The 12548-nt window shown below is 36.4% G+C and overlaps 1 protein-coding gene across 7 annotated transcripts in view; it reads left to right on the forward strand.

Moving 5' to 3' along the window:
- The window catches only part of CEP164 (centrosomal protein 164), an 81691-nt gene that overhangs the window by 36267 nt on the left and 32876 nt on the right, over positions 1-12548 (forward strand). For all 7 annotated transcript variants that reach the window (XM_023499425.2, XM_031961327.1, XM_031961326.1 and 4 more), the window contains 3 exons: positions 189-263; positions 2406-2474; positions 12227-12312. In XM_023499425.2, the coding sequence (XP_023355193.1) occupies positions 189-263; positions 2406-2474; positions 12227-12312 (230 nt within the window). The remainder of the gene's footprint in view (positions 1-188; positions 264-2405; positions 2475-12226; positions 12313-12548) is intronic.

The following is a 12548-nucleotide window of genomic DNA, read 5'->3' on the forward strand; positions in this document are numbered from 1 at the left end:
GATTGCTCAGATTAGGAAAGATTTCTTTCTCTTTGGGGCAAGAAGAACGTACAGAGGCCAAAATATATGGGCTTGCAGTGTGAACTGAATTGAATTTTATGGATAATTATAGAACCTTTGTATTTATTGTGCTATAACTCTTGTAGTATATTTATTCATATGATTTTTCTTCATGGATCCTCTCCCAGGAATCAGAGATCAGTGATCATGTGAAAGAGTTGGAGTTCTCTGACCATTCTGATCCCAAGTCATTTCTTGGATTGGTAAGTCAGAATTATATCACCTGGACTTCATTTTAGTTATTTGTGGTAAACATATCAACTTGGAAGCTCAAAAAACAGGGGTCACTCTTTTTATAGTTTTGAAGCTAGGATGGGGATCAATTCTAGAACTTTACTTAAGAGATTCTTAGTGTTTTCTGTAAGGGTAAAATTTGGGTCAGAATGTTGTTGCCACTATGTTTTCTTTAAAAAATATTTTTTTGATATCTTTTGTTTTTATATTTCCTTAATTTTTAAATCAATCCTACTCCCACCCAGTGAATTATCCCTTAAGATCATTAAGAAAAGAGGGGGAGAGGCAAACAATTCAGCAAAACTAAACAGAGTATCAGTTGAGTCTAGTTTTATATTGAGTGTTATATCCATGGTGCCCTCCTTTAGCAAAGAAAGGGAAGAAGAGGAGAAGAAGACACTTTTGTATATTCTCCGTTCTAGATTTTCTGCCTTGCTGTCTCTTGGCTTTTTGATTGCTATCTTCACTTAAGGGGAGAAGCTGGTGAAGTTTTATTTTTTGGCAGAGCATCAATTCAAGCAATAGCCCAATATCTGTAAATAGGTGGAAGATAAAAAAGAAGGGATTAATAGATAAGGGCAAAAAAAGAACTTTGACAGGAAGAAAAACAGAGAAATGAAGAGGTTATGGGCCCCTGTGGCTAACTGCCCTAACAGTTTACAAAGACTGATGGTAGCTGGGGAAAACTGAGGTGTAGGATCCAAGCCAAAACAGAAATATTACTAGAAGAGAAGATTTCAGAAAACTAAAAGTAGGGTGGATTGTGCCAAAATGTCACTGATAAGTATGGTATGAGAAGAGCCACTAGATCAGCAATGCCCATGGAATAATGAATCTGGCTTTTTAAATAAAAATTGTTCACATGGAGGAAGAGGCCCTCAAGCATCTTTGGGTTGTGGATGAAAAGAACTGTGGGCTTCTTTCTGAATCAGAGTTTTGGCTGACTTGGCTGAGAATCATGTTATTTAAAAAAAATGATTATTTTTCAAAATACATAGAAAGATAGTTTTAAACATTCACCCTTGCAAAACCTCAAATTTTCCTCCCTCTTTTCCCCTTTGCCCCCTCCCTTAGTTATCAGGTATTCCAATATAAGGTTAAACATGTGCAATTCTTTTAAACATATTTCCACATTTATCATGCTGCACAAGAAAAATCAGGTCAAAGGGGGGAAAAAAAGAAAGAAAGAAAGAAAAAAGAAACAACAAAAAAGGTGAAACTACTTTTGTTTTGATCCACATTCAGTTCCCCTGGTTCTCTCTCCGGATATAGATGGCTCTGTCCATCACAAGTCTATTGGAATTGGCCTGAATCACTTAATTGTTGAAAAACGTTATGTCCATCACAGTTGATCTTCACATAATCTTGTTGTTATGTGCAGTGTTCTCTTGGTTCTGTGGACTTCACTTAGCCTCATTTCAGCTAAGTCTTTCCAGGCTTTTTTGAAATCTGCCTGCTGATCCTTTCTTATAGAACAGTAATGAGAATCATGGTTTTTTTTTTTTTTTTTTTTTTTTTTTTAATCAATGCTAATGGCTGAGCTATTGTAATTAGTATGTGTCCGAATCGCTGTCCTCTGGCTCTCCAGGAGGAGCACCCAGACTGGGGGCTGTGTGCGGCCTGTGGGTTGGTAGCTCCTGGAGCAACCTGGTGTGTAAGGCTGATATCTGAATGGAGGCACTTGTTTTTCACTACCTCTGGTAGCATCCAAATCCCTTTGTTAAGATTAGGGATTCTTCTGTTAGAGCAGCTAGGTGGCACTAGGTCCGGTGATAGAAAGGTCTGAGGTCAGATCCAGCCTGAGACACTTATTGGCTGTGTGACTGACCCTGGGCAAGTCACTTAACCCTTTGTACCTCAGTTTCCTCATCTGGAATTGGAGAAGGAAATAACAAATCACTCCAGTATCTTTGTCAAGAAAACCCCAAATGAGGTCATGAAGAGTCAGAAAGACTGAAATTTTTCTGCTCGTGCCTCAGGAAGAAAGGGATACAGCATTAAGGAGCTCTGGCTCTTTCTGACCATGGTGGAAAACAGGGAGGTAGGGTATGTAATAGATTTAGGATTCCCTTTGAGTTAGGAATTCATACCCTTCCCTTCTCTGCCCTTAGGACTTTGGTTTTCGAAGTCGGATCTCTGAACAACTGCTGGATATAGATGGATTGTCCCCAGCCTGGGAGGTGAGTTGAATTGAATGTTGAACTAGGAATAGAGGGGGTTGTGACACAAAAAAAGTATGCAGTTGCATACATGCTCCACACCTTTGGACCCCTACTTTTAGAAAGATTTTTTGGGAGATTGTTGAATGCTGGTTTGTTGAGTTCAGTTATTTCTGATTTTCCTTGTTTATCTTGTCTATTGAACTACTTTTCTAAATTTTTTTTTAACAAGTTGTTAAAACAAGTTGTTTTAACAACAAGGAAGTACAGGGAGGAGTTGTTGTTGTTGTTGTTTTTTTAACAACAAATGATTTTAATGATTGCTGCTTTATAGTATAGTTTGAGGTTTACAAATGATAATATTCCTTGATTCTTACTTCCTCCTCCTCCCCATTATTTCCCTTAATAGATTAGAAGTCTTTTGTTCCTGTAAATTAAAAAAATTTTTTTGTTTTGTTTAGCTCTGTAAAGTATCCTTTTGGTAGTCAGGTATAATATTAAGTCTATCAATTAACTTTAGTAGTATTATCATTTTGTTACATTGCACAGCCTAGCCACAAGTACTGAATCTTTCCCTAACTATTTAAATTGTACTTTATTTCTATAAGGAGCATCTTGTAATTGAAACTATGCAGGTATTGAGGGTGGTTTGGTAGATTGGCTCCCAAATATTTTATGTGTTTTGTAGTTGCTCTGGATGGCACTTCTCTTTCTCTTACCTTTTCCTACATTTTGCTATTTATACATTGAAATGCTATTGATTTTTGTAGGTATATTTTTTAGTTGAAGCTGTTAATTGTTTCATTTAGGTTCTTTGGTGATTCCTTAATATATTCCAAGCAAACCATTATATCATTAACAAATAAGGATAGTTACCTATCTTTATGCTTTAATTTTTTCTCTTCTCTTTGGTATTGGTAGTATTTGTAGAATAAAATATATTGCTAGAAAAGGGAAAAACTAGTACTTTCCCATTATGTATAACATTTGCTTTTGAGTTTAGATAGGTACTTTGTGTCATATTAAAGAAAGATTCCTCTATGCATAGCTTTATGTTTGTTGTTTTTTGCATAAATGATGTAAAAGGCTTTCTCTGCATCTATTCAGATTCCATGCGCTTTTAGATATTTTTGTTTTTAATATGATTTATTTTTGAGTTAATTGTTTTCCTAATGTTGAACTATCCTTGCATTCCTGATTAAAATATAACTTTCTCATAGTAAATCATTTTTAGCATAAATTGGATGTAATATTTTTGATAGGATTTTATTTAAAACGTTTGAATCAATATTCATTGGTTTATGATTCTCACTCTTTGTTTTATCCTTCCCTGGTTTAGATTTTAATATTATGTTTGTCTCATGAAAGGAGTTTAGTTGGATGATTTCTTTTTTAGTTTTTGAGAATTATTTATAAAGTAATGATATTAATTGCTCTTTAAAAATTTTATAAGATTTTATAGAGGCAACTAGGTGACTCAGTTGATAGAGTGTTGGGCCTGCAGTCAAGAAGACCTGAGTTCAAATATGGTTTCAAATATTAGCTGTATAATCTTGGGCAAATCAGCTAACCAAAGTTTCTTCAATTCCAAAATGTGGATAATAGCACATACTTCCTAGGGTTGTTATGAGGATAAAGTGAGACAATATTTATAAAGTGCTTAGTATAAGTGCTTAGTAGGTGATGAGGTCAGGGTAGCAATTCCTAGTTCGAAATAAAGATGTAACAAATTTGCAATAGCCATTCTCTTTGCCAAAAGGTAGGTTTATTTAGGAGAATAGGTTACAGACAAAATAAAAGGTAAAATAGGGACCAGGAGTGGCAAATATGAGAGTTAGGAGAGCAATAGGGTTGCAGAGGAAAGGAATTTAGAAGAAACTATTAAAGGAATATGTCATTGACTGGGCAGGTTAGATCTATACCTCTATAGATAAACTCCTCAGTTTAGCAGACTAATTAGAGAAAAATGCTATTAGAGGAAAGACATTATGACGGGAGAGAAAGAGTGCCTCAGTAAGCTTAATTTTAGAAAGCATTTAGCAAAGAGTGCCTCAGTAAGCTTAATTTTAGAAAGCATTTAGCAAAGATCATCCTGAGTACATCTTTTACCAAGAAAATACAGCCTTGAGGGTTTCTCAAGAAAACCAGGAAAGTAAAAGTGGGAATTCTGGGAGGGATCTAGGGGCCAGATAGAACTACCTGATGACTGACCAGGTACCAGATTTGTCTAAAGATATGCTAATCAGTATCTCAAAGGTTGTTTAAAGATACACTGAGATTGGGGGGGATAAATAATAGAAGTTGATAAAGAGTTACTCTATACAAACTAGATAATCTGGGAATTGGTTATGCCTTATAATAGCTGGTTGGGGTTCTTCTGGACAAGAGAAAAGGGTCAGTCTACATCATTAAGTGCTATATAAATGCTAGTTATGATACTGCTGCTGCTAAGAATCTATCTTTACTAAATTTTTTTTGTAGTTTCTTTACAATTCTATTTCCTTTTCTGAGGATATTGTGTCTTTGAAGGTAACCCTCTATTTCTTTTTTTATTCTAGTTTTCTTAGCATATAAGTATGCATTGTAGGTTCCAAAAGTTCTTTTTTTTTTTTATTTGTTCTGGTATGGTGATTTCATCTTGTACTTTTTTTATTTTATTAATTTGTTTTTCTGCTTTCTTTTTAATCAGGTTGGCTAAAGATTTTTCAGTATTTAGTCAGAGAACCATCTTTTGTTTATTAGTTTAATCTTTTTAGTTTCTAATTTATCTATTTCTCCTCTAACATTCAAGATTTTCTCTTGTGTCCTTATTTTGAGTTTTTGTTGGCTCTCTAGTTTTTTAAAATAAAAAATTTCATTAATCTTTTCCTATTTTGTTAATGTATATTTTAGAGATTTAATCCTAGAAATTTTGGTGTGTTGTCTCATTATTATTATCTTTCATGTAGTTATTCATCTTTTCTATTGTTTGGGTCATGATTGGTGCAGAGTGAATATAAATAGCAATTGTTTCTGTTTTGGCCAGAAATCCCTCAGAATTTCTTCCCTTCCCAGATTGATTTTTTTTTTTTTTTTGATTAGGTAAACGAGACCACTTTTTGCTTTTCCTACCTATCTTTAATCACTAATTGATTGGTCAGTTGGGCAATCAATTGCATTTAACTAGTGAGATCTGTTAAAGACCTTAACTTAAAAAGGCCAGCATCTTCCTCTGCATCCAGGGCCACCTCCAGTCATCCTGATCTATATCTGGTCTTGGGACCTAGATGGCTCCAGAGGACAAAGTAAGGCAGGTGACCTTGCATAGCCCTCTCTCACTTAAATACCGATCACTTGTGTGTCACGGCATCACCTCACTGATCTCATGGTCCTCTTTGAAAAAGAAGGACAAAGAACGATGACGATGAGGATAGAAACACTGCCTCATGGTGGAAATTACTCTGTGTCTAATTCTATTTCCTGCCCTCTCCATGGTCATTTTCCTTTCTATTTTTCAAGTGATCTAATCCTTGTGTCTACGTTTTCACATTTTCCTGAGTGCTAGTTGCCACGGGGATCTAATAATATTCCTTCTTTAGGACAGGATATTGTCTGTGGAGGCACAGCAGTCTCTCAGAGGAAGTAGTTTTCTTCTGAAACAACTCTTGTAACAAGTCACCATATCCCATCATAGACATAGACACAGTACATATATCTGAATGTTCTGTATGAGGGCTTTTCTGTCAGATTTCTTCTCTCTGTTTGGGTAAGACCTCCTTTTTTCATTCCTTCACTTTCAGTTCTAATTTTCTACCATTCCATTTTTGGCAGATCTTTTTTTTTTTTTTTGCTGAGATATTGTAGGTGTTATCTTCCTTTTATTGCTTACCCATTGATTTTGATTACACATTCCCTTCTGTTTTCCTCCTCTACTCTTTTTTTCTTTCAATTATGTCCATCTTTTTTATTGATGATGATGCTCTGGTTTTTAGTATCTATTTTTTAGGTTATATCTTAGGAAGTTGTGCTTTTCAGAATATTTATTATTTTATTTCCTTTTGTGGTTTCTAGTGGATGCAAAATAGTTCTGTATTGTTGAATTTCTTTTCTGAAATAATTCATATATTCTGTCTGTTTTATTCAGTTTTGAACTTCTTTCTAATAACTAGTTGTAGAACTTATTGTATGTGCTCAAATTTGCTAAATTTAACCACTGTGTGTCTATGTTGCTGTGTGTAGGCTTTCTTTAAAAGTGAGCTATGGATTATTTCATTTGGTCCTGTGTGTTTTCTCTCTTTAGAAGTTGTCTTTCCTGTATTATTTCCTGTGTTGTGTTACAAAGGTTTTTGATGTGTTATGTTCTGGAGGAATCTATGATTCTTAAGTTGTTTTTGTGCAAATCTATCCTTAAGGTCAATGGCTTTTGTTTTAGTCAAGATATTTCATTCTTTTAGCATTTTTATTGCCTTTTGCTTCTTTTCTTCCACATTACCCCTCTTCAGTATCTTTGTGTTCTAAAATATATTATCCTTCTTTTAATTGTTTTGGAGAAACCTGCCTTGGTGTGGATTAAGTATACTAGTTACATGTGTGAAGATTAGAAGATCTAACATTTTGTTTTCATTAGTTCTATTTGTACAGAACCTTTTAAATTTCATGTGAAAATTATCCATTTTACTTCCTGTGATCTTCTCTATCATATTTGGTTACAAATTTTTCTCTTATTTATTCTAACAAGTATGTTTTTTCCATGCTCCCTTAATTTATTTACGATATTACTCTTCTTATCTAAATCATTTATACATTTTGATCTCATCTTATCATGTTATGTTATTCATGCCTAGTTTTTGCCAAATTGCTTTCTAGTTTTCCCAGTACCTTTTGTCAAATAGTGAGTTCTTACCCCACAAACGTGAATCAAAACACTAGATTACCATGGTCATTTGCTGCTGTGTATTGTGTATTATCTATTCCATTGATCCAACACTCTATTTTATAGGTAGTATCAGAGTGTTTTTCAGGATTATTGCTTTGTAATATAGTTTAGAATCTGGTATTGCTGGCTGTTTTCCTTTATACTTTTTTTTCATTGATTCCCATAATCTTGACTTTTTATTTTTCCAGATGAATTTTATTAGCATTTTTTCTACCTCTATACAATAATTGTTACTTTGATCAGTATGACATTGAATACTTATATTTAGGTAGAATTGTGAATTTTTTTTTAATATGTTGACTCAGCCTACCCACATGTAATTAAAAGTGTTTGCACTTGTTCATATACTTCCTTGTTCGTTTTGGCAGGTAGACTATTAAGTATTTTATAGTGTCTGTAGTTATTTTAAGTGGAATTTATTTTTCTATTTTTTTCCTGCTTATGCTAGGTTTTTAATTGACTTTTTTTTCTTGTGAAATCTTTAGCATTTCAGCTGTCTTTTTTTTTTTTTTTTTAATATTTCCATCACTAACTTTTTGACTTTTCCTTCTTTGACAGGGTGTACACCTCTAAGACTGCATTGCAAAGCTGCCTCAGGCCATTTCCCCCATATTAGAGGATCTAATTTTCTTCTGGTTCCTATCTTAAATGATTTTTGTGATGGGCAGCACTGACCTAGGCAGGATTTCCATTTCCTTTCCTTTAGGATGCACCACGCTTTTATTGGCTTCTTGGTCTACATGTCTCTCCTTCCCTCCCTTCTCCTACCCCTACGTGCCTGGGCAGAATCAGTATTTTTGCTTGTTGTAATCGGGTGGACAAAGTCACTACAGCAAAAAGAGAATCTTTTTGTGAGTCTTAGGCACAAATCTTTGGGTTGACTTTTGCATCCCTGCCAGAGTAGCATGGATAATGTTAGGGATAGGGTGTTGAGTGAGTACATTAAAAACTGGGCTTCTCCAATGTCATGAGGCTTTTATCTTGCCCTGTGGATTTGGCTATAATTGTTCTACCTCTGGTGCATAGTTCCTCTTGTGGCTGAGGTTAAGGGTTAATAGGGACTCAAGAAAATGTTCAGTCCATCATCTTGTTTGGTCACATGGCTCAGAAGTTGACAAATACTTTTTGGAACAAGTATGTTTCCTTTAGCTAGGGCAGTGTTAGGGGGAAGAGTCAGTGGAAAAAAACAGACTACTTTATGAATCTTCTTGAATCTTTCTCTTATTAATTAGTTTAGACATAGTCTTCACTCAGTAAATAATAGTTATAATGATGCTCCAAAATATTATAATTAAGAAGGTGATTTTTTTCTTTATTAAGAAAAAGGTTTCCCTCTCCCCCTCCCCCCATTATAAACTAATAGATAACATAGTATTTGGCTCCTCAATGCCAGGTTCTGAAGAATGAAGCTGTGATGTAGCCTCAATAAATATCTATTGATAGAAAAATAAAAAAGCTAATAGTTCTAAAATCCTCCCCAAGCTACACTGAGGTTCCTGGCCCAGAAGATTTAAGTATTCAGGGCTAATATATAAATTTAGGGTAGAAAGAGGTATATCTTTACTAGACTTAATGTGCTTAATGAACACTCCTCCAAACAATTCTAGATTTCATCAGGAAACTCAACCTTGAGTCTTTGTCTCCATGATAAATAGATTCATGGCTTTGAGTTCTCTGTAGCCAGAGAGATTTTGAAGCTAAGATAAGACCTTCTCAGAGTAGCTCTTTCATTGGAGGGGTAGAACCTCCATTGTACTCATTTGTTCGTAATTCTTGCAGTGCAGACTGCTGGATCTGAGGTCAGAGGATCTGGATTTGAACCTCATCTACTCTTTAATGTATATGTGACCTTGGACAAGACTCTGGGGATCAGTTTCCTCCTCTGTAAAATAAAGAGATTGGATGTAAATGACTTATGAGGAGGTACCTTCCACCTCTAAGCCTGTGAGCCTTAGGAGGCTCTTGTCAATCTTTTTTGAGAGTACCATGAACATGGTGGTCTTTGTTTAAAAAAAACAAAAAAAACAAATGATATCTATGGTTTGCTATAGGCCAAGAATGCAGATAAGAAAGGGAGGCACCAAATACCTGTTAGATTCTGTAGGTGAAGTTTTCTTCTTTCCTTGATTCCATTTTGTATTTGTTTTGTCATGGCAGAGTATGGGGCCCCCTACTTAACTACCCTAATCTTCAGAATAGGGAGTGGGAGTGCAGCTTGAATCTCTTACAGCTGTTCCTTTGTGTAGCTGAGTCCTTGTGAAGTCATCATATATTGTCTCTGTATCTCTGTCTGTCTCACTCTCTCTCTCCCCTGCCCCTTTCCTTCTCTTCCTTTCCTTCTCCCCCCCTCCCCATATCCCTTCCTCTTTCTTCTTTTCCCTTTTCTTCTTTTTCCTCTCCCCTTCCTCTTTTCCCCTCTCCCTATCTCTTCTCCCTCCTCTCTTTTCCTTCTCTTTCTCTCCTCTCTCTTTCCTTTCTCTCCCTCCCTTCTCCTTTCCCCCTTTCTCTCTTTCCAACTTTTGTTCCCTCTATGTCCTTTCTATGTCCTCTCTCCCACTTTCCCTCTCCTCTCCATTCTGCTATTGAGATCCTGCCCCTTTTCTCTCTGACTCTTATGAGGCTTCTTCCATGACTAAGGTAACTGAAGAATCAAGGGGATCTGTTTGGATTTGATCCATATTTGCTTAGAACTGGGATCAGACTACAAAAATCCAACAGAGTAAAGTTAAGGATGGGAAGTGGTGTCTAGAACAACATTGTAGCTTTAGGTCAGAGACATTGGACATACCGTATAACCCATTGGGTAGAAATTTGCTTTGAGAACTGAGAATTGGAAACTCTGTCTCAGATTCTGCCTTAGGGACATATCTTTAGGTAGTCATCCATTCTCTATACCTTTCTCTTAGGCTGGAAGGTTGATTGTATTTATAGTAGATGTAGCAAGTAAAATGAGCAAAAGGAAAAAGCTTTGCTGTAGATATCCTTCCTACAGGTGATCAATTCCATTTTGAATTTGTGCTCTCTGTTTTCATAGGCCATTCTGATCCAAAATTTTATCCCAGAACATTTATGTAGGCCAATAATCTTTCTGTCTTTTTAATCATTCCTATTTTCAAATTTGTCACATTGGAGGGTTGTCCAGTTTTGGTTTTTTGGCTTTTCTTCAAGAAGCATATAACACGAGGTCGAAAGTAGAGGCTTGCTGGACAGTTCAGTTTATAGGAATAAGATTTGTGATTGGAAATGGAGAGGGGAATGGGGAATGGAGTAAGGCATTGTTGGAAGGGTCTGACCAGGCTGATGTGATTAAAAGTGACAGTACTAGCAGGGAATCCTTCTGCTATGCATGCCACTAGATATTCACAGATGACATTTCTATTTTTAACTTAAAATTTTTTTTCAGGAGGAGGTGGGGTCAGAGTTCTGGCCCTGCCCCTCAGTGCCCATCCAGATGGTAAAATTGGGCCACAGCTGCTAAAGCTTGAGCTATCAGTGGGTGGTAGGGGTAGGAAAAAGGGAGGACAGGGCAGTGTGCCAGCCTGGGCCCAGGGAACCCCAGCTGGGGGAAGACAAAATGATCTGTCTCTTCTACCAAACTTCCCCCTCCCCCCCTTTAACCCTTGCTTTCCCAGAGCAGAAGAAACTCCTGTCAAGATTATAGATTGATAGTTTTGGGGTGCTTATTGTTAAAGATAGTTTACTCAGATTGAGAGATAATGCTGGGGAATCTGGATTTGTTCACCCACTCTTATAGAAGGCATTTGAAAATGTCAAGGCCCTTTACTTTTCATCATCTTTGGAAATATTTATTAGCTTTGTTCCTTCCTAACTGCACTATTTTTGTCTCTTATCCCATGGCCATAGGCAACATGAAGTAGATACTCTCTTCTTAGCCAAAGGAAATAGAAAAAAAAATGGAGGCCATTCATTGATTTTTAGGTTTATGGTTTTTCCTTTCTTCGAGAACTGTTTGTTTTATGTCTGGATTAAAGCATAGGCCTGGTAGTCCTGAATTTGAAGTCTTGTTCAGGTAGCTTCTTCTTATCATATAATATACTCATAGGCCTTTCTGTCTCCTCTGTGATGATAACTTCTAGGCCTTTCTTTATGCTATGAAGAGTTTCTCAGAGATTTATTGATTAACTAGTATGGTCTTGGGTCTAGGAAGGTACTTGACTAATGATGGTACCTGCATGGCTGGTAATATCATGGATGGACCAGGAGATAACTTCTTCCTTTTCCCAGGAGCACAGGTTTGGTAATTTTTGGTCTAGGGAGAGGAAATCCCCACCCGGCCACAGAATATAATCTGTTGTAACACACTACTTAAGAAATTCCTTCTTCAGGGAACCTTTCCTAAGCGATCCTCCTAAGTCCTGTGGACCTCATGAGAGCTCTAGTACTCAGGTAGATCGTTTATATTGGGAATAGATCCTTCCCTTTTCTTTTGGTTTATAATGAAGGTTTCTCAAAGGCAGGAAAAATATCTTTCTATGTGTTGTTTTGTATTCTTTCACAATACCTAGTGTGTATAGGGCTCTGCATATGGTGACCATTTAGTAAATATGGTTATGAGCTGTTCTCCCTAGAACACTATAGCAAGCCCAGGGAATGATAATGAAATTGGGAATGAGAGGGACCTTTGCTGAGATACTGAGAAATAGAATTCTGTGCACTTAGATTCTGTTTACAGCCCCAATATTTTAGAGTCTCACACAAGCATGGAGATTGTCAGGGATTTCCACAAAGCCTAGAAATCAGGGAGTGCAAAGGACCATATCTAGCAGTAATCTCTTTGTTTAAAGTGCTTATCCAATTTTCCCAACCAAAACATAACATCCTTGCTCGTTGCCCTCAGACCAAGGACTCAGGAGACGAAGAAAAAGACCAAAGTCAGTCCAACCTGGAAGAACCAGAGAGTGAACAATCCAATGATGAAGAAAGGTAAGGCACATGAAATCTCACTTCAGTGGTGTGAACAGAGAGCCTTAATAATGACCTGGGTAAGATTCTTATCTCTGAGATGACTACTGAATGCTCCTGTCTAAAAGGAAGGAGGATGGATTTAGGAGGCTCCCAAGATCATTTGTTACCCTAAAGTTTTGTGCTAAATAGGACTTAGCACTGCTGCGAATCTTTGAAAATGATCTTGACAATCCTGCACCATTTGTGTGACCTTG

The sequence above is a fragment of the Sarcophilus harrisii genome, chromosome 3 (genome assembly GCF_902635505.1).
Source record: "Sarcophilus harrisii chromosome 3, mSarHar1.11, whole genome shotgun sequence".
NCBI lineage: Eukaryota > Metazoa > Chordata > Mammalia > Dasyuromorphia > Dasyuridae > Sarcophilus > Sarcophilus harrisii.